Raw genomic sequence first — 24,626 nt, forward strand, 5'->3', positions numbered from 1 at the left:
AAAAGTAAATCTTTATTAATCGCGCAAATTGTCTATTAAAAGAATGGTTCGACCTGATTTTCAAAATTTATCTTTCTGAATAAAATATATTTATATTTACATAAACCGGTAAAATATATAAAAATATATCTTGGGCTTAATCTATAAAATAAAAAAAAATAACACTAGACTTAGCTGAGAATAAACGTCAAGTACAGATGACAGTGAAAGTTGACAGTATAAACAAAATTTTTATTTTTAATTCAACAAATTGAGCGTTAATTAAAAAAATATAAAATTGTCTTAAAAAAAATTTTTTTAAGTAACTTATTCAACATAAAATTAAATTACGGTGAATTCAGATCAAGATGTTATGCGTTCTTATCTAGAGACGATATATAAACAATATTTAATTAATTAATTTCACGGAATCTTTTTTTAATTTTTATTTTTTTAGATTCAGTAGTTTATAACTCATAAATTATATAACTTGCACTTTAATTTGCTTTGAGTCAACGTAAGATATTTTACAATATAATTTTTAATTATTATTATCATTTTATAATAATCTTTATTAATATTAAATACTTCTTTGCCTTATGGAGTATATAAATGTTAAGAATATTTGTATAATTACACAGTAAAAAATTTTGCGTCTTTAAAATTTTGTGTTAAAAATTTTTATGTTAAATATTTAACACTAAGTTTTTTGACGCAAAATTTTTTACTGTGTAGTGTAGGGCCCTTAAGAAGCTTTGGCTTAAGGGTTTAAATTTTTAAATAAATAATTAAAAATAAAAATTGTCTGTTATGTTGTAAATCGTGAAAAGCCGAGTATTTTTTGAACCGTCGAATGCGAGCGTTCAAAAGAATGGTAAATCAAAGCGATATATTACAATTATCACCTGAATAAACATAAAAAACGGTTAAGCTATATTACATTTAAATAGAGTGAAACCATGACAGAAGATGAATCTGTTCATTTGTCGGTCCCCGACAATCTGGCTTTTGCGACAGGTTCATGTAAACAAAATACCACTTGCTGAATTCCCGAGTTTAAAATGTGTAATATTCCGGCGAGCGTCGACCGTAGGGATTAGTTGAGTCTTGGTGGCAAATGAATATCTGTGACGATAATAAACAGAACCAAGTGTTATATTATGTTAGGAAGATGTTTAAGAAGATTTAAAAAAAAAAAAGTACTCAAACTTCAGCTGTAATAAAGAGATACTTTATGTATAAATAAATATGTCCAAGTGTCTTGGCTTTCTTTATTTATATTTACACTACTTACGACTTTTTCTCTTTTTTTATGACCACAGTAGTGACCCCCACGACGCTTACTTCTCGACGGATATTATTTTCCTACTTATTTTTTTTTCGAAATTGATCCATGTGTCGAACATGTGCAGCGCATACTACACTTTCACTTGCGGGAATTACATCCCCCGCTGGTTAATTTCCAAAGTAGTTTTTTTTATTCACCATTTTTCATTATTCAATTTGTTACTTGGTCATTAATTTAAAAAAAAAATTATTTTTAAATTTCGGAACTGAGTTTTTAATTTTATAAAAAAATTGTGATAAATTATTTTTTTATTCAAAATTTAACACAAAAAATTTTTGGATCGATAAAATTGGCTCTAAAATAATTTTTTTAGATCAAGATTATTGCTGTTAAATCAATCAATTTTTTTTATTTTTTAGTATATTAATATAAATTTCAAATTGAATGAAATATCTCCATTAACATTAAAAGAACATGGGTAGCTTGAAGAATAATCCATTAAAATGAATTTTTCCTGCATTAAAACAAGATTAAACATGCATAACAATGTATCCTTTGATCTCTGGACTATAAAAAACATGTGTAGTATAAAATGTAGAATTTAAAGTTTGAAGTACATCAGAAACATGAATTCAGCAAAATACAATAAAGAATCTAAATATTTTAGCATGAAGCTCACACCGTTTCCCTTAAATTTTCCTTTTCTTCTTCTTATTCTTCAGTGATCTCGCTTTGGGCGGGCGACGGACATCAGCACAACATTCTTCCTGTGGGGATTACACAATGAAATATATTTTCCTCTTCATATCCTTCTTTCTTATTTTATCTTCAAAACATTAAGCTCGACTTATCTTCTTTACTCTTACATTACTATACCTCTACATAGACATATCGCTACGCCCAACTTACACTTACATTCTCATGTATTTGCTAAATATAACTTTTGCGATCCCGAAGATCCAAGACAAACAATAAATCACAATGCGACTGCGCGTAGAAAAATGCTTCTAATTTGTGCTCATGATTTTAGAAACAAAAAATTCTTTTAAAAAATAAGTATTGACAATTATAATCAATCGGACATTTTAAATTTAACAATAGTCTTTTGACTAATTTCAATCTAATGTTCCTGAGGGTAATTAATATAGCATTGTTGATAGATATTTATAAAAAAATTTATAAATTTTAATTTAAATCACTAATTAAAGATCTTTTTATTGAATTAAAAAAAATAGTTATTTTTTACTAAATAAAAATAAAATAAAATATTTAACGTATTTAGTAAGGGTAAAAAAGTCGGAATATTCAGCATACACTTATGATTTTTAATTAATCCGTCATTAAAAAGTTGATGTGACGTTTTCATTGTTGTCGCTTTTCGTTGTTATGATGACCACTTTGGCAATAGTTACCATAGCAACGGTTACTATGGCAACGGTTATCAAAGCAACGGTTATTATGGCAACGGTTATCATAGCAACAGTTACTATAACAACGGTTACTATGACAATGATTACCATAGCAACGGTTACTATGGTAACCATTGTCATAGTAACCGTTGCTATGGTAACGATTACCACAGCAGAGACTACCATAGCAACCGTTACCACAGCAACTGTCACCATAGCAACGGTTAATATGACAACATTTACAATAGCTATGGTTAAATATAAATGAGTTAAATTTGTAAAAATATTGATTAATTAAATTGTTGACAATAAATACTTCGACGGGAGCGCGCAAAGCGCGTTTGGTTTTCTAGTAATAATAAATAACCCAAGATATAGTAGTAAACAAAAATGTGTTGACATATTAAAACTAATAAAAAATTTCTATTAAACTGAAAAACTTGAGCAACAAAGTAAAAGAAAAGTTTTTTGGCCGTAAAAAACAATTTACTCAACAAAGTAAAAAACATATATTCTTATATGCTCAAAAGTAATATTTTTCCTCGTTGAATTCAGGCGTTTCTTTGACTATATATCACTCCTGTGGACCTCAAAAGATTGTTGAGTATCCCCAAGTATCTTATCCTTGTTTACTGAGAATGAGTATGAGATACCAAGTAACAAGTAACGAGCAAGACAAAAATGAACAGTAAAGTGTATAATATAACGTTACATACAAATGCAAACATTGTGCTTATTTAAAGTCAGTATCTCAACAGCGGTATCGTTAAGTCTGGAAGAGTTTTACGATAAAAGCTCAAAATTGACTTTCTTGAGTCAACTGACATTACAGAAAAAAAAATAAATAACGCAATAAAAATGAGATTTTTTGGATTCCTGGTAGTTGCTCTGGTGTAACTACATGGCACGTGCTTGATCACGCCTCAACTTTAAATGGTCTATTAAAAGTTAATTTCAAAATAAGTACAAGTTGTAAGGAGTGCTATTGGATTGTACTAGAGGAGATATAAGGAGCAGAAAATGTAAAAAAAGAGAAGATCTAATCGTCATCTCGTTTCGTAGGAATGCCTCAAGAATTCTTTATTACATTAACTGATGATAACGGAAAGTCATTGGAAACTTTATCACGTGCTAGGTTTCCTCACGTACACGAAAAAGGTCCCTTGACTTTTATATCTATATACAGATATAACTTTGTTAGTTTTATTTTGGAGTTTTTTGTAGAATAGTAACCTTTCTTTCGCTCGACGACCATCCAGTTTCCGGACTGTTCGTATTTTTCACGCCCGACACACCAAATAGGTGTATATGGAGGGCAATCGTGGTTGATTTTGGATTATTTAGGGAATTCAATGGGGAATTTTATTAATTTAATTATTTTCTTTTCGAAACAAGAGACTATTTTTTATGTTAGAATCAGAATATTCAGAAGGAGAAATTCAACAATATAAAGATGATTTAGTTTAATTTATCCGAGTATATTTAAAGTCAAAAAATGGCTTTATTTAAATAAGTAGAAAATCAAACGTGTTTTGCGTGCTTCCATCGAAATGTTTGTTATCGACAATTTAATAATCAATATTTTTATAAATTTAACTCTTTAATATTTGACCGTTGCCATAGTAACCGTTGCTACGGTAAATTTTGTCATACTAACCGTTGCTATGGTTATAACAACGGTTATCATAGAAACGGTTACCATAGTAACTATCGCGATGGCAACGGTTATTATGACAATGATAACCATAGCAACGGTTACCATGGCAACGAAAGGCGACAACAATATAAACGTCACATCAACTTTTTAATAAAGGATTGAGAAAAGAAGATGCAAATTACAAGTATGTAAGTTAACAATGATCTGCACAAGTGGTCAGCACGAATGTCAGAGAGACACTAACTATGGTCCCTTCCTTTTGGTAAGACCCATGTACTGAGGGTACAAAAGGGTAATAAAACTGACTGAGTTACTAGATTTCAGGTAACTCTGTACGCATCTCTGATGCTGTGTGTATCGTTGTTATATTCCAACATTTTATACAAATTTTTTTGAAAACTCGATTGTCTTTTGATAATTTTTATTATGAGAGTGTAGAGAAATTTATAGAACTATAAAGCGGGTTAAATTTAGGAATTAACATTATTTTTTTTTAATCAAATCAATTTTTTTTGTCGAAGGATATACTTGATATACAAAAATATCCAATTTGTAATTTCTAATCAATTGATAACTAAATTATTGCTTCTAGCAAATCCCAGTAATTGTGAGTTTATATTTCAATTGACATAACTAACTCAATTTTTCATGTACGTAATACTGAAAAAGCAAATAATGAACACCAGTAAAAAAAAAGCCTACTTCGACTAAAGTATATACCGTATTGACTCGGTGTCCCATTTTTCTCTGACCTGCCCTCATAATTCCTGGATAAGAATTCATTAAGATCTCATTAATTTATTTTTTAACCTATGAACTATAACGATGTTTTTCCTCTTTCGGCAGGTAGTAATTTCTTTAATAGTACTTATACCATAATAAAAGAATTGCAAAAAGTTAACAAAATTAAAGTTATTTTTCTCTTAATTATAACGAGTTTTTAAAACATTTTTATATTAAATTTTACCAGAATTAGCTTTACTGGGCGAGTAGAGCAGAAGTATGCGTACTGTACACACATAAAGTATCTGGAGCGAAAAAATAATGTACATAAGTAAATTAGGTCAAGCACGTACAATGTTGAAAATATTTTATCGAAAATCCGAATTGTTAAATTTAAGTTATTAATGGCTCGTTATTTAATTGCCATGGATCGCAATATATTATTTTTTTTAGCGCAATAAATTCGGGAGAGAAATTTTATTTTAGTAAATTTCGTTAAACTTTTTATGTTTGTTTTTTTTTTAATTAAAAAATAAATCGTAACATTATTTTTAGGAAAATTTTTCGGCAAAATTAGTTCAATTTTATAAATGCACTATTAGCGTACATAAAATATTCAACTCTGTTGATTGAGCACTTAGTCATTGTTATTAATAACTCATATTTAATCGCAGAGTCGCTTCCACTGTTAAAATTACTAATTATTTGAATTGATAATTTTTTAAATTTCAAATCAATGAACGAGTTTAAAAATTCTTCATTGGAATAATCGAGCTCGACATTATTGTCCGAATCATTAAATATTCAAAATTGCTGATTGTTAATTATTAATAATGAGACAGAGACAGAATTTTCTCAGTTAAATTTTCACATTAAATGTTATTTAATAGTTAATAATGCTCCTGTTTGAAATTTTTTTTTTTTAATTTAATTTAAACACTAGATTTTTTGTCGGTGTTTATTTTAGCCGCGAAAATTACTCTATTATTTTATTGAGGACTTAGATTTACTCCGTAAATTATCAAACTTCAGAATTTTATAAACAAACACAACAATCTAAAAATATTACTAAAAAAAATCCAAAAGAAGTCAATGATCTATTGATTTACGATCCTTTTAACTAACTAGAGACAATTCAAATGAACTAATTTCATCACAATAATTTATATAACTTGGCTAAAACAAAAATAAGTAAATAAAACAAAAATACCTTCCGGCCGGCGTAAAAATACTTTTGTATCTCCTACAACTTACCCAGCATCCGTAAGGTTTTTTTCAATTCTATAAATATCAATCACATATATAAAAATAACCAAGTATAAGTTCTTAATAGTCATCGAGAAAAAAAAGTAAGAAAAAAAAAGACATCACTGAAAATCCCGGGTTGATCATCAGCGTCGGAAATAATTTTTGTTCAACAGCCATTACATTTGGACGATGAGTACTAGTGAAGATATAATTTATATTGAGTGGGACATTAAATGGGGTCGACACATTATCCTTCGAGGTTTATGATGTTTACCGGACGCAAGACACGAAGCTGATTCTCAAAAAAAAAAATCAGTCGACAATCCGTCGCCTCTTTAATGCACATCGATTATAATTCATATTAAATAACAACATTTTATCTCGGTTTTATAAATTAGAATTCTTCCTTTGATATTTTTTTTTCACGTCATATATGTGTATATAATATACTGATATACAACCGAGAAAAAAATGATAAACACTTTAGTCTCTAATAATAACCCTTGGAATTAATGGCCAAAGTATTTTATGTGAATGTAGATTGATTTGTTAATGTTGTTGACAATATGTTGTATTAATTTAAGAGATGGTTGTTAATTTATAACATTTTATATCATTTATACTAAAGTATATTTCACAGTAACTAACCGCTACTAAATAGAGTGTCTAACGGATATATTTTATATAAAATTTAAGTTCAAGCGTAAATGTAAGTATAAGTTAGAGTTTATGTCGAGAGACTAGAATAAATTCTCCATAATTGTATCTGTCCCCGAGCTATGAAGATGCACCACTGTAGATTCTAGTCGTTGTAAGACACAAGACATCTTAGTACCAGGGTTAGAGTATGCTTTTATTTGGAATTTCAAACTCCGAGGAATCTCTGCGGCGAATTTAACTTTGCTGTTAGATATTTCTCGACTATACTTTCTACCTGTGGGGAAAATTGTGTGAGTCTACTCTATGAAAATGTACTTAGGTTAATTAATGTCTTTAAATTTGGTAACCGAGAATGCTTCTGGAAATTATTTGTCAGATGAGCGACTTTTAACTGCTTTGTTATTAATTTATAAATCTGTTCTTACTTTGTAGATGATTAATTGTCGGCTTAGTTTATTAGAGAACTCAGGCTGGAGTTATGTACCATAAAGTATTTTTGGTCTTACAAAATTGTTTCGGAAGTATATTTAGAATTTACAACTCTAAAAGCTCGATTTTGATTATAAAATCCACAGTGATAACTTAATTTAGTAAATATCACATTTTATGTAACATATTTCCATAAATCGACGGTCTAATTAGTAATTGGTCTAACTGCTTATTTTTTAGAGGGTGATTTTTTAACATTTTGATGCAGCAATAGTCCAATTATAAATTATTTGAATGATTCAAACCAAAATATTATACCTCTATTAGATATTAATGATATCAAATGGTTTTTTAAAGTAATAATTAATTTTGATCTAATTGCTTTTTTCGTACAAATGGAAGATTTTCTAAAATAGAGTTAGACAATCTGCTAATTAGAACGTTGATATGTACTTATGTATGAATCTATGTAAATGATTTTGTAACAAATAAATTGATTTTTTATTGAGAATCAGATTTTTATTTAAAAAATTGTAAACAACTTTTTAAAATTTTAAATTATTAAATTTTTATTTCTCCAATATTTATTTTTCTATTTTATTTGTTGTTTTAAAATCATAAAAAACATAAAAAACACCACCTGTAGTGGCGCTGAAAGAAATACGCGCATGCGCGAACAGTTTCTACGCATGCGCGAGATTTGTTCCACAGTTTTACGAATCCAAATGATTTTTTTCGTGAATTTTGGTTACTTATGATGAAAAATGAATGAAATATAAATAGAAAATTTAATTAATTTAATTAAAAATCCTTTCTTTTACTTTCCTGAAAGTATTTTTTTAATTAAAAAATGATAAAAAAAATTTTTTTCTGTTTAATAAAATTAAAAAATTATATCTCAGTAATGAATAAAAAATACATCTATTGAATCTTTGACCTTAAACATGAAAATTTATTGAAAAAAAGGACCTGATAAAAAAAAAAATATGTGTGTATACCAGAGTACACAGGTAAGAAGTGAAACTTCTTTATGACGTATCATTTTTCTACTATTTACAACTTCACAGAAATTGAGTAGATAAGGCTTAAGAAAAAAAATTTTGTCCCTATTAAATTAAAGCTATTTTAGTATTATAGACATGCATACAAATAATATGAGTAATTTATTTTATTGCTCTTATTATAATTATTGTATTTCATTAATTCTGATCGCATCGTAATTACCATTGTTGTCATTATTTAGACTGTGCCAGTATTTAATCTAAAAATTAGTTAATCAGCTTACAAAATTTATATAACGAACTTTAATATTCATATTTATTTATATAAAAAATAAATCAAAATTAAACCACATGTTAGAGTTAAATATTTTTGCCCATTAGCTTACAATTTCTATCATCAGTTGGCGTGACAGTCTAGGCGCTCGGTCCCTATACTAATTTTTGATAAAAAAAAAAAAAAACAACATGGCGCGTAACCAAAAATCGTAACGATTTTTTTTTACATTGCTACAAAATTTCTCTCATACGTCGAAGACGTTTCACTTCAAAAATTGTTTATACCTCTCTCTTGTTCTGGTATATTTATAAAGTACATATGCAATAGAAAAACTGGACAAAGTTATTTATTTATTTTTTTTTTTATATATTCCGAACGGTGAAATGTTTTTGAAGGATAACAATTTATTGTGGACGGATTCAAAGAGATTAAAATAGTAATTGGGAAAATAGCTGATAGAAATTGGATGTATATTCAATCGATCGAGTGTTTTAATCGTGTAAATCGCATCTACTCGAACCGACATCAAGCAGTATTCGTCGTGTTATAACATATCCGACGGATGAACTTTTGGTATAGAATATGTACATATAGTACAGCCCGAGTATGAGTACAGCGAAATAGACAAAGAGTGAAAGAGAGACAGACGGGAATATCAACCGAGCAATTGCAATTCCGGAATAATCAGACCGAAGTAAATTACTCGATGGAACTAGGGGCGTCAGATTAGTTCAATTGAACTATACTAAGTCTTTTGTACTTTTACATTGGTTCTATGTTAAGTATTCTGTGCATGGATTGTATTCATTGTTATTTTCGTTGTCTAATACATATTCTATCTATTGTACTAGATAAATATTGGAGTTTCCATTAACTTGTCTATAAATTTATTAACTTTATTTTTTTCTGTTAGTAAAAAATTTTTCATTATAAATAACTCAAATTTTTTTTATTAAAGATTTTTTTTACTTTTAGATATATCGGACTATTATTTTATAGGTTTTTTTTTTATTATTTAGAGAACAAGGGAACAGTAAAGTAAAAAAAAATTGACTTTTATATATTTTGTTTATAAGTAAATATAAAAAAAAAAAAAACATGTTCTATAAGCTTAAACTTTTTTCTTTTATATTCTTTCTAGTTTTAAAAGTGACTGCATGTCTCTCATAAATATCGAACATGTTATATATGATACGATGTTTCATGAATTACTCATTTAATTCTGTTGACAGTTTTTTTATTGACCAGTTTCAATATAAAAGTCAGTCATGTAAAAATAATTTTATTCTTTAATTTAAAACAAAATAATTAAAAAAAAATATATTCCTACTGAACAATTACATTCTCTTGTATTCTTAATTTAATCTTGAATAATTAAAAAAATATAATAATAAAACTAAAATGTGTGAAAATAATTTTTTGTGTCAGAAATGTTTTTATTCAAAGGTTTCTTATCCAAACTTTTTTTACTAGCGCGTTTATTCGTGTATTTTTAACTCGGTGTCTTAGTCTTAAGAAAGAGATTTATTTTCTTAATATTCTGCACTTGTGACTAAAAAAGTTCTAGCCACATAAAAAATTCATTGAATTTATCCCTCATAAATAATATTAATTTTTTTTAACAATAGATGACAATTTTTTTTATTAAATTGCTAAAAAAGGTCATAAAGTTTCATTAAATAAATTATTTTTTCTTATTTCAGAGTGCCGACTCAACGCAATATGTGACAGACAGACTTCGACAATTCTCAGACCCATTAGCAAGGTTTCAACCCATCAATGGTAAGAAAAAAAATTTAATAATTATAATAATTAATTTCCCTTAGTTATTAATCTTGAAAGAAAATAATGGTGTAAAATTAGTGTAATATTAATATTTAATGACGGATTAATTATTGTAGAAGTAAAATTGCATTGCCGTAAGAAAGGAAAGACAATGTACATTTTCTCAAGAAAAAGCTTTTACCTTAACTCTCACGTTCTACGTCCGTTATCTTAGTTTGACGAATATTGATGATGCGACTCCTCCATTTCTCATTTTTTACTTTTTGGTCTTTATGTTTCCCAACTGCTGTTGAAAATTTAAAAACTTTTTTATTTTAGTTATCTCATTTTTCACTCTACTTTTTACAGTTTTTGTTACATCTTCACACTTACTTTCATCACTATCCTCAACCATCTCACTTTAACTTATGGATAATTACTTTCGAATGATATTTTTTGGTGGTCTTGAATTTGCCATTTTAACGAGCCCTTCAGAATAACACGACCAACGTATTTATTCTATCGTTTCTTTCTTTACATTCTTTTCACAAAAAGCTTTTTATTTTTATCCATTATACAATACTACGAATTATTACTTTTATCCTTAATTGATCCACATCAACAAATTATAGATTACTAGCAATCTTGCAGTCACTATGTGACTGCCGTGTCTTGCGAACTATAAATAAATAAAATTTTGCTTTATTAAATAATAACTTTTTTCAAATTTCACAGTACTTTTTTAACTATTGACATTTTTAAAGATATAAGCTCATCCTGATGTTACACTCATCAAGAGCTTTCATTTGAGTACCGACATGCATTTTTGATATATTTTTCATATATACATATATGTAATATATATAAATATATAAAATATATGAAAAATTGATGTGGGTACTTAAATTAAAGGTCTTGATGAGTGTAACATCGGGATGAGCTTATATCTTTAAAAATGTCAATAGTTCACGAGATACAAGGTCATTTCTTAATTATGTGATATATATTTTAAAGATATAAGTTCATCCCAATGTTACACTCGTCCAGAACTTTCATTTGAGTACCCACATGCATTTTTGATATATTTTTCATATATTTATATATATAATATATATAAATATATAAAATATATGAAAAATTGATGTGGGTGCTTAAATAAAAGGTCTTGATGAGTGTAACATCGGGATGAGCTTATATCTTTAAAAATGTCAATAGTTCACGAGATATAAGGTCATTTCTTAATTATGTATCTAGAGATAGAGCATTTTCGAATGCAACCTAAGTATTTATCATCATAAATTGACTATTGCTGAGAATGATATGAAACCTTGAAAAGGCACAAATTCAAGTCAAAACTTTTCCAATGATACCAAATTTAACCATAAAAATCCATTTTATCATATAAATACCCTGGTCACAAGATTTTGCTTATTCTCTTAATAATATGGATTTCGATAAAAAAATTTTATTCTAAACAACTCACCTTCTAACTTATTAGAAGATTTCACAAACAGCGGGCAATTTTAATTGTTCGATGTTTGATTAAAAAAACTAATAAATTATAAATCAAAATTTTGTACGATTTTTTGATGAATGATTCTACAAAATTAAGTCAATACTCAATTAAAATAAGCGAACAAAAAAAATGCTCCTTAATTACTTAGCTCTCCATCTTTTTACTTAACTTAATGAGCCGCAATGAATCGAATAATCCCCATGGGTATTAAATCGGGAACTAAAGGAGGGAGACATCCCTGAGATTTTAATCACTCTATTCTGAAGCAAGCCTTGAATGCATAAAACCGCGAAAATGAAAATCCCTTAATTCAATATCTATGAGCCGCCAAATAATCCCGGGGTTTATTGATTTAAAAAGTTTATTTTCTGTCAGTGGTGACTGCAAAAGCATACTTTTGAATTATTTATCTTTGTCGACAGTCTTTTTATTAAGTTTTATTAAAGGTACTTAAAATTTTATCCAGACTTAAGTTAACTTAGTTTTTAAAAGTCAACTTTTTCTTTATCATCATCCCATCCTGGAGCAATAATTCACTTCTCATTAAAAAGTACTCAAACCTAACTTACTTTTGAATAAATAATTTCACAGTAAGCGGATGTTAATTTAATTATGATTAACGATGTTCATGAACTTTGTAATTGTGCTTGAAGACAAATTCAATCTTGTCCTTTATACAAGTTTTAATTAAAAGTGTTAGTTGTTGTTTTTATTAGACATTCTTAATGTCGGTTTATTGTTACGGTAGTTGAGTATTTGAATTATTACAGTTTGTATAGCTTAAAAAAAATCTCTTAAATATTTTTCTTGATAATTAATATATTTTATCACGTATTACGTTGTGGTAAAAGACAAAATTTGATGAAATTATCCAAGACAGAAACTTAAATCCTTCTTAGAGCTAGAAGACTTTATTAAGTATAATTGAGACCGCTATAATCCTTTTTAACCTTCATACAAACTTTTAATATATAATCTTATTATTTTAACCCGTGAAAAATATATATGGCCATATATAAGGCCAATTTTTTTATCAGGACATATCAAAAAATTTTTTTCATTTATTTGCAAGAAACTTACGCTCACAGCGACTAAAAAGATACATAATTAAGAAATGACCTTGTATCTTGTTAACTATAGACATTTTTAAAGATATAAGCTCATTCTGATGTTACACTCATCAAGACCTTTCATTTGAGTACCCACATCAATTTTTCATATGTTTCATATATTTATATATTTCACAAATACCATTTATATAAAATATATGAAAAATGCCATGTGGGTACTCAAATGAAAGCTCTTGATGAGTGTAACATCGGGATGAGCTTACATCTTTAAAAATATCAATAATTAAGAACTAACATTGCTATCTTGTCAACTAATGATATTTTTAAAGATATAAGCTCACCTCGACATTACAATCCTCGAGACCTTTCATTTGAATACCCACATCAATTTTTCATATATTTTATATATTTATATATATATTATATATATGTATATATGAAAAATATATCGAAAATGCATGTGGGTACTCAAATGAAAGCTCTTGATGAATGTAACTTCGGGATGAGCTTATATCTTTAAAAATGTCAATAATTAAGAACTGACATTGCTATCTTGTCAACTAATGATATTTTTAAAGATATAAGTTCACCTCGACATTACACTCATCGAGACTTTTCATTTGAGTACCCACATCAATTTTTCATATATTTATATATATTATATATATATGTATATATGAAAAATATATGAAAATGCATGGGGGTACTCAAATGAAAGCTCTTGATGAGTGCTACATCGGGATGAGCTTATATTTTTAAATACGTCAATAATTAAAAAAGTACAGTGCAATTTAACGTCGGTATTTAATAAAGCAAAATTTTGTATTTAATGTCCATAAATAACCGACGATATAATATAAGTTTGTCATCAAACTTATGTCAAAAATAGTAAATTAAAAGAGCAAAAATCTAAAATAGCTGGTAAATAGTCGAAAATAAATACAGACAAAAAACGCTAGTATAAGAGTTAAAAAACTGGGGTTAGTGTTGATGTATCTCGGTACTAATGTAAGTCAATGGAATAATTTAATGTCACGTGCAGTGGTAGGTTGTGCCAGGGTCCGGATCACAATCGTCTTTTTTGCAAAGTGTTGCCTGTAGCAAAGGCCTTAGCCTTACTACCCTGCATGTGGTCTCGTTCATGTCTGCCGAGTCGGGTGGGAAAAAATAGTCAGCATCTGGCTATCAGAACTGCAGTAAAAGCTTCTTAGCTTGTAAGTTCTTAATTCAGATGCATCTGCTGCAAAAAATAAATGACTCAACGAGAAGGGTGACTGACCGTTTTTACAATTACTTTTATTTTAGTGCATCTCTTTTTTTATACTTCTTTCTTCTCTAAAAAATTTAAAAGGTTTACAGCAGAGTATTTTATCATCTATTAACGATAAAACAACTTTCCAAAAATTAACGTGCATTAAATTAATTACTCTACCTAATTCCTGAAGAGGAATACTAATTTTCTAGAGAGCAGTAAACGAATAAATTAATTATTTTCTGGAAATAGGTAATTGTGTTGAGTTGAAATTGAGAAGCCACAAACAAAATTATCTATCAATTAACAAATCAATTAATTATTCGTAATTTACTAGAGTATGTATAAATAAGTTGGGCTACTTGAATGAATCGTGACTCGTGACCGCAATTAGTGAGCGAATCCAGCATGTTCAAGTAGCTTTCAATTAAATAAACAAAAATTTATCGATTTTCATGTATTTAAAGCACTGTTATTAATTATGATAAACATTTATGAATTTATTTTCTAAAATTAAGCGTGTAAAATTTTTACTTTATTTACACGGTTAAAAATATTTTGTAATTTTATAAATTTAATATTTTTTTCGTGTTACTTTAATATTTTAATTGGCTGTATATGGCCATATCAACAAATTTTTTCACGAGTGTTTCAAAATTAGTAAAATTTCTGTTAATAAAAAACACTTAGGTTATTATTATTCAAAAATACCAGATATAGTTGAAAATTTTTTAATTTTTTACAATTAATAAAATTAAGTGGAATTATTGAATCCTTAGACAGAAATTGATTGACGAAAAATTGGCGCCCAAATCTAGATCTAACCTAATCTGAAAAGTGATCGTCATTAATACGGCTGCCCAATTTTAAAACACAGTAACTGCAAAATTTTTATACCTGATTTTTTTAGTATTGCTGCATTTCTTATACCTTTTAGATCTTAATTTCAAGTATTTTTTCTTAAAAATATTTATATTCAAATATTTTCTATTTATAAATCAAATTTTTGATCAATTTTTTTTAATAAAAAAAATTTTTTAATAAAAAAATTTTTTAAAATCAGTATAAATAAAATCATAAGTTTTTATTTTACTAAAAGAATTATTGTACTTCTAAATTAATAAAAAAAATTATTTAAGAATTTTTAATTTAAAAGCCCTCTAAAATTAGTACAAGGTTTTAGTATACGAGATATTTTCTTGTAGAAATGTAATGGATAGTTAACTGTAGTTAAAAAAAAAAAAGATTTTTTTCAATCCAATCCAACCCAATAAATCTAAATTTTATTATCCATTAAACTTTTTATCACTCGAAAAATCTAGACCGTCTAGAAGCGTAAAAACCTTGAATTTCCATCTCGGTTTAATGTTTATCAACTAAGAGAAAATTTTTCAATTTAATATTAAATTATTCAGCGCAGTGAAGAACCCGCAATCTCAGAATGCAGGAAAAAAATTTTCCAACTTGCGAGTTATTTTCAGAGGTTTTATAAAGTCTAATACTCTTATAATAACATATAAATTTTTAAAAGCAGAAATATATTAAAATATGCATTAAAGTGTCGCGGTAAGTTTTTTTTTCGCAATTTAATTTTATTTTTTACACTATACGATACGTATTATAGGATGTTATATTTTTAAGTAGATTAATGCTGGACATGAGACGAGGCATTAAGCAGATCGGTATTAATGAGTTTTGTCACCCCCGAGTGGCACTCTGTTCCTATTTGGTTACACTCATCCGTCTATAGATAGCCCACCCATGAGTTCCTAGCATTTATTTGCTTCGTGCACAAATTTACGCACACACGCACACATACACACAGAGATGTATTCAATGAGAAGTATATGTACTCAAGGATAATCCGCATAAAAAACAGAACTGCTGTTCGTGTTTGTAATTTATCTGAAAACGTGTTCAAAAAATTAAAAAAAAAAGTTATAATAAATTTATGTTCTATAACTCACTTTATAATTTATTTATTTTTTCATTATTATTATTATTATTCATAGTAATACCAACTTCCTGAAGTTTTGATCATGATAAATTATTCTTGTCAAAAATATTCGGTTGTTTATTTATTTCCCAACTTTCATTCACGATACATCGAAACAACCTTAAGGGACCTGGATATCTTTGTAGATTGTTGGGTTCTTATTATTTTTTCTTATTCTATACCACATTGAAAAAAGTTTAATTTACGAATACGAACTTTTGGTACAACACACACATTAAGGCTTAACAACAAATGCTCGAGCTCGGGAATAAATTATTCCGAGCGTTAAAAACCTCTAGTAGAAAGCCGAAAGCTGACGTGCCCTGATTTTCTAAGTTAGGAATAAAATGGTGAATTTTGAGCTCGCTATTTTTTTTGCCTTATCGTCATTTATCCTCAGTGTGATAAAAATTCGAATGAAGAATAGTTTTAATCGAAAAATAAGTTAAAGAGAATTTTATAATACACGGAAAAAAGTAAACTCGAAAAATTACATTATAAATAGTAATAAGTGTCCCGTTGTATTTAAAACTAGAAAAATTACAGTTCGAAAGAACATTTTTCTAAATTCAAATTTGGAATGTTAATTTTTAGAGCTTTCAATATAAATATTACATTCTACATTGTAATTCTTATAAAATCTGTAATAATTACAATCTGAAACTGTCATTTTTCCAGTTTTCGCGACGTTACATTATATATTGTAATTTTTCGAGTTGTCTTTTTTCCGTGGATCATTTACATTTCACATGAGCAGGCGGACAAATATTGTTGTTAGTAATAGTTCACTTTTTTACAAATTTCGTAATCCAAGTATTCACACAGAAAAAAAATGTTCTTGAATCAAGTGTATATTTCTGAAGAGCTCAATATTGATTCTTGATTTGAGTAGAAAAATTCTTGATTGAAGAAAATTTTTATTAATTTAAGGAAATTTTACTTAATTCAAGAATTTTTGAGTCTTGATTCAAGACAATTACCCTCTTCAAAGTTATATTCTTGGTTCAAGAATTTTTCTCTTGAATCGTTAATTTTTTTTTCTATGCAGTAGTACTTTTCGCATCAAAATCCGTCACTTTAAAATCACTTCTTTGAAAAAAAAACTCCAGATTTACTTCAGAAGATTTTTTCACAAGGTAGAAAAATAGCAAAAAAAATTTAAATATCAATAAAGCTGAAAAATTGTCTATTGTGTAAATATGAATGTGAAGTACAAGCCTAGCTTTATCTGGTATGAGTATGTTAGTAAATAGAGAAACTTATTTGTATGAAAAGTCGTATTTGACTTCTGCATTACTGCTCGTACTCGTACCTGAGGGTAAGGGAAATCTTCCAGTATAGTAATTTATATATGATATATATCAGGTTATAGAATATATAGAAATATTTAAATATACCACAGTGGAATACGAAAACGTCATTTAAATTGTACAGGGAATAGAAGCGACGGTTTTATTACTTCACGCCACGTTGGATTACATTCTGTCTATAATTTGACCTAAATATAAATGTAAGCCCACATACATTTGTGATGAAAATTAAATCCTTAAAATATATTAGAAAAAAGTTTAATTTTCATTATAAATTTTTCAACATTCATAGAAGTACCCAATGAAAATCACTCATAAAAGTTGGTAATGAATGAAACTTAACAACACATACAAGACCGAAAATTATTCTGCACTGGGCTCTATTTATCACTGGTCTATAAATTTTGTGGACGCCCGGGGTTGTTGCTTTAACTATTTATTTTGTTTTTCAATGCCATCATTTTCGGTCGAGTGTTACAATACTTTTTCCTACTGCTGTACTGTACGAATATAGCTATTAAATAAATATTAGCACAGACAACTGCACTGGGTCCTCTTCTGATTAAACATTTGTATATAGCACAACAACAACGACAACTACCCCTTGCTACTTTTCAGTTTATTGAGTATGAAGTTTCGATTTATTGCTGTCCCACGAGTATTTTCCTCGTTATCGCTTAATAATTCGATAGCCACTGGTTACACAACCGGTAAATTGGTTGTGCTTTTCGTTGTTCTGTTAACGATTAACAAACAATAATTAATTATTTTTTACTTACACATTAAATGAAAAAATTCATTTAATAAAATTCTCAACGCAAAATTCTGAGTAGAATTTTTCAACAAAAGTATATAGAAAATTCGATATCTCTGGATACATAATTAATAAATTACCTTTTATCTTGTGATATATTGAAAATTTTAAAGATATAAGCTCATCCTGATGTTACACCCATCGAGAGCTTTCATTTGAGTACCCACATCAATTTTTCATATATTTTATATATTTATATATTTTACAAATATCATATAAATAAAATATATGAAAAATGCCATGTGGGTACTCAAATGAAAGCTCTCGATGAGTGTAACATCAGGATGAGCTTATATTTTTAAAAATGTCAATAATTGAAAACTGACATTGCTATCTTGTCAATTAATGATATTTTTAAAGATAATAAGCTCATCCCGATTTTACACTCATCGAGACCTTTCATTTGAGCACCCATATCAATTTTTCATATATTTTATATATTTATATATTTCACAAATACTATATATATAAAATATATAAAAGTTGCCATGTGGGTACTTAAATGAAAGGCCTCGATGAATATAACATGGAGATGAGCTTATATCTTTAAAAATGTCAATAATTAAGAAATGACCTTGTATCTTGTGAACTATTGACATTTTTGAAGATATAAGCTCATCCCGATGTTATACTCATCAAGACCTTTCATTTGAGTACCCACATCAATTTTTCATATATTTTATATATTTATATATATTCCACAAATACCATATATATAAAATATATAAAAATTGCCATGTGAGTACTCAAATGAAAGGTCTTGATGAGTGTAACATCGGGATGAGCTTATATCTTTAAAAATATCAATAATTAAGCAATTACCTTGTATCTCGTGAACTATTGACATTTTTAAAGATATAAGCTCATACCGATGTTACACTCATCGAGACCTTTCATTTGAGTACCTACATCAATTTTTCATATATTTATATATATTATATATATGTATATATGAAAAATATATGAAAATGCATGTGGGTACTCAAATGAAAGCTCTTGATGAGCGTAACATCGGAATGAGCTTATATCTTTAAAAACGTCAATATTTGAGAAAGTACAGTGCAATTTAACAAAATTCATAATTTAATAAAGCTAAAATTTAATTTTTTATATTAATCAATAAATAAATAAATAAGTACATAGAATGATTAAATGTGTAGAATAATTTTATAAATTGAAGAAAGTCATAAAAAATAAAAATGATAAATTTTGTCTATCAGCATTACAACACTTTAACTGAATAGCACTCAACAGAGCAGTTAAATTAAGCTCAAATATAACAGTGATGATTTATACAAACACTAAAATAATAAAATAAAGTGATATCAAAAATAAAATATTTATTTATCTGAAAAGTTATTTATTTATACCAAAGTCATAATGATTTCCTTAAAGATAAATGTTACTAAGAAATTTATATACATTGAGTAAGATCGTGGGTGGTTTTGGCTCTGCCAAAAAAAAAAATTAACCAGTGTAACATATAACATATAAGCGTGTAAGTCCCCAGTGTAGTCGCTCTGATGAGGAGAAGATAGAAGCGGTAAAAGGGCAGGAAAGACGGAGTATATTTGAGTATCAGTCCGGTAATCGTGGATCCGTTCCAAAACAAGCCTCGTTTGCAAGCTGGTGGAACTACTCGCGGTCGCTTTCGACTCGACAGAAGTGAAGTACTGCCGTGTTCCACACTTGCTGAGTAGAGTAAGGAGACTCAATTGAAAAGAGTACAAAACATCGGGAGATGGAGTACAAGACTATAGTACTACACCCATCCGAAAGAAAAGTCTGCATACATTTTTTTTTTTTCTATATCTTTCATTCTGTGTTCGCTAAAATATATTTCTTTCCTTCTTTTACTCTGCTGCGGAATTGCCAGTGCGATAATATAACTCGTGGATTCGAGCCAAATCCAACAGCATGCAGGAGCATTCATCGCGGTGTTTGCATTACCATTCGATATGTGTAATTCTCGTGTCGCAAAACTCTTTCTTCCTTATCGAGACTACTTTTTTAGTGTTTTAGTCCAAACAAGGATTAATCAGTCTCAATTTTTATATTTATTTGATAATAAAAAAAATTTTTAAATATTTGAAAATTTTTAGTCATATCTTCAAGCTTTAATTAATGAAAATCAATATTGACGGATAATTTAATATTGAATTTAGATTGAAGTTTAAGAAAATAAGAGAAGGATATTAATATTTTTTTGTATTATGTTACTTATATCAGGCTTAGAAAGAACATTTCATACTTAGAAAAAAAATTGTCTCAATTTTAAAGAATAAGTTGATACTTTTTATTTACTATTGCATTTGGCAAAGGAAGTGTGAACGTTATAAGGGTTAAAAAACGAGGTCAGAACACTTTATGTCATAATATCCTGTGTGATATTGATATCGAACATTATTGACTTATTTAGTTAATGAATAACTTGTGAACTATAAAAAATTAAAATTTTGCTTTATTAAATAATGATTTTTGTTAAATTGCACTGTACTTTCTTAAATATTAACGTTTTTAAAGATATAAGCTCATTCCGATGTTACACTCATCAAGACCTTTCGATTGAGTACCCACATCAAATTTTCATATATTTATATATATATATATGAAAAATATATCAAAATGCATGTGGGTACTCAAATGAAAGCTCTTGATGAGTGTAACATCGGGATGAGCTTATATCTTTAAAAATGTCAATAGTTGACAAGATAGCAATGTCATTTCTTAATTATTGACATTTCTAAAGATATAAGCTCATCCTGATTTTACACTCATCAAGAGCTTTCATTTGAGTACTCACAAAAAATTTTAATCAAAATAACACTAACTATTATGAAGTAATTTAATCAAAAATGACTGGAAATGTTTAAAGTGTCATTCTTATTTTTCTAAATACTGTTCTGTAATTGGTAGTAAAAAATTTACTGTCTCTCTTTCCATTGTCATTACTTGAGAGGGTCAATAAAATAAAGCGTATATATAATATGGTGAAATCTTAAAATATCCACAGGATTAATTAGCGTTAATGAACACTTGGCTATTGGCAAACCCGTTGAGCATAATTTAACTCAGAAGACAGTATTTACTGTGTAGCTGATGTATCTGATCTAACCTATAGTATAAGTTCGTACTCAAAGTAAGCTTATATTATTATTTTTACAATTTTATTTTTAAATACGAAATACTGATGTACTCGGGCTTAGAGTAAAGAGTACAGAGTACAGAGTACAGAGTAGATTATAGAGTTTCTTGCGAAAATGTAATGACTGTATATCAGCAAAACGAAGCCTTGGTGCCAAGCGAATTACCGAAGCGTGTCGTACCGTGTGTGGATGCTGATTATTTTAATTAATGCTTAACCGTTTTGCCTCGACTCCCCTGAGAAATTTTAAAATGGCTCTCTTTGAATCTCGTTTTAATAAATTTTAATAAATATATATGCTTAAATTTATTGTTTCGTTATATTTAATAGAGCAAGTTAATTAATGTTTTAAATTGCATTTTTTTACTCATTTGTGATGAGTAAGCTAAAAAAATAATGGGTTTAAATATAACGTAATGTTTTTCGGGTGAAAGTAACTATTTATTGTGCTTGCAGAAAAACGGGTTAATTGTACGACGTGAGAATTATGGGATCGATTTAATGAAATGTTGAGGAGGTTGGTTTAGTTTAAATTGAAATTCGAATGCCACACTTCAAGTGCCATATATTGTCACGGGACATTAGCATGACGTATAGTTGCACTTTTGTATGCTCACGCCAAGATCTGTGTACTTTCAGAGAATTTTGTTATTATTTTCCAGAATAAATCAGCTTAAATAATCATAACATTTCGTTTAAAATTTATCATATTGAGAACAATTACTATGTACACTAATAATTAGAATTAAAATTAACAACCTGCAGTCACATCGAGAAGTAAAAGATGTAATTAAGAAAACTTTGTTTTAATGGTTGTTTTTTGACATTTTAACACGGAATATACACAATAATTTGGGTACTTTTGAAATAAATTAAAATTTCACTTAACCGAGTCAATTACCAGTAATATAATAAAAGATACTAGTAACCTTGTAGTCACTGTGTGACTCCTATGACTTGTAAACTGTAAATAAATAAAATTTTGCTTTTTTAAATAATGAATTTCGTTAAATTGCACTGTACTTTCTTAAATATTGACGTTTTTAAAGATATAAGCTAATCCCGATGTTACACTCATCAAGAGCTTTCATTTGAGTACCCACATGCATTTTGATATATTTTTCATATATACATATATATAATATATATAAATATATGAAAAAGTGATGTGGGTACTCAAATGAAAGGTCTCGATGATTGTAATGTCGAAATGAGCTTATATCTTTAAAAATATCATTAGTTGACAAGATAGCAATGTCAGTTCTTAATTATTGACATTTTTAAAGATAAGCTCATCCTGATGTTACACTCATCAAGAGCTTTCATTTGAGTACCCACATAGCATTTTTTATATATTTTATATATATGGTATTTGTGAAATATATATAAATATATAAAATATATGAAAAATTGATGTGGGTATTCAAATGAAAGGCCTTGATGAGTGTAACATCGGGATGAGCTTATATCTTTAAAAATGTCAATAGTTCACAAGATACCAGGGCATTTCTTAATTATTGACATTTTTAAAGATATAAGCTCATCCCGATGTTACACTCATCGAGACCTTTCATTTAAGTACCCACATAGCAATTTTTATATATTTTATATATATATAGTATTTGTGAAATATATAAATATATAAAATATATGAAAAATTGATATGGGTACTCAAATGAAAGGTCTTGATGATTGTAACAACGGAATGAGCTTATATCTTTAAAAATGTCAATTGTTTACAAAATACAGGGTCATTTCTTAATAGAGAAATTTATAATAATTTAAAATAATAGATAAATTTTTTTCTTTCGCTTATTTCATAAAAGTTTTCACCCAAAATTTCAAGAGTTATAATCACAACTCTTAAAAATTAATGAATCTAAATAATCATCCTCTAAGGCTCCATGTATTTGAAATTAGTTTGCAAAACTTTTAGACATTACTACTAGAATAATTATCATGCGCCGAAATATATAAATATATATTCACGAGCGTAGTCTTTTAGCACGTACTTAGAGAAACTAATGCAATTGAAAGTTTAGCAGCCCTCATGCGCACACACGTTTCAGAAGTAGCTAATGAGCGTCAAATAATCGCGACGTTGTATCCCTTCTCATCAAAACATTTCCTCTCTCTCTTCCTTTCAGTATATTTTTCATTTGTTTTTCTTTTATCTCTGTCCTCTGCTCTTCAGAATTCGCGTAAATTACCTCTTTGAAGTCGGTGTTGTAATTAACCCGTTTCCGATTCATATTTACACCGTTGCTTGCTGAAATTGTCACGTGTGTAAGTACATCAGTTTACTAAGTGTATAATGAGATAGTTAAAGTTAAAGCTCACTTATGATTCTTATTACTCACTTGATTATTATTTTTACAAAGAAAAAAAGTTATATTAATTAAAAGCTATTTTTTTCTTTAAAAAAAAAATTTTGTTCAGAAGAATCTTTAATAGTTTTAAATTTGTAATTTTTTAAAGAAGAATTTTTTTATTTATTTTAAAATTGATTAAACTTTGTTGAGAAATTTGAAAGTTTAATCAGATCACACGATATCTGCCTATATAGCCCTAATACTAATGCACTTTTATGGTCGATAAAATACGATCGTAAATATCCGTCATAAACAGCTGAAGTTTTAAGTGCCGTAAAGTTTATCGATTATGCTTTAAACTTACTGCTAGATGGAAATCCAATGCTTTTAAAGACAAAGAACAAAAAGATTGGTTTTATTTTAAAGTCTAAAGAGTCACTTTTCAACGATTTTATTAAAATATTTAGTCGATTGCTATATTATTTTCAACAACTACACTGATAAAAGGATTTGTTTATAGTTAAAAATATTTGTCAATATTTAACAAATCATTTATTAGAGACCACTTTTTAGTCCTTAACAAATATTTCTTAGTATTTAAAAAGATTTATTAATATTTAATAAATGAATATCTGATTTATTAAATACAAACAAATCATTTTAAATACTAAGAAATATTTGTTTGATACTAAAAAATGGTCTCTAATAAATGATTTGTTAACTATTAACAAATATTTTTTTAATACAAATAAATCCTTCTATCAGTGTAGAACTTT

At 27.7% G+C, this 24,626-nt stretch overlaps 1 protein-coding gene across 1 annotated transcript in view; it reads left to right on the top strand.

The window, feature by feature from the left end:
- Positions 1-24,626, top strand: part of LOC123266749 (transcription factor SUM-1) — a 41,447-nt gene that overhangs the window by 7,301 nt on the left and 9,520 nt on the right. The window contains exon 4 of the mRNA XM_044731146.1: positions 10,375-10,453. Within this exon, the coding sequence (XP_044587081.1) occupies positions 10,375-10,453 (79 nt within the window). The remainder of the gene's footprint in view (positions 1-10,374; positions 10,454-24,626) is intronic.

Source organism: Cotesia glomerata, linkage group LG6, assembly GCF_020080835.1.
Source record: "Cotesia glomerata isolate CgM1 linkage group LG6, MPM_Cglom_v2.3, whole genome shotgun sequence".
NCBI lineage: Eukaryota > Metazoa > Arthropoda > Insecta > Hymenoptera > Braconidae > Cotesia > Cotesia glomerata.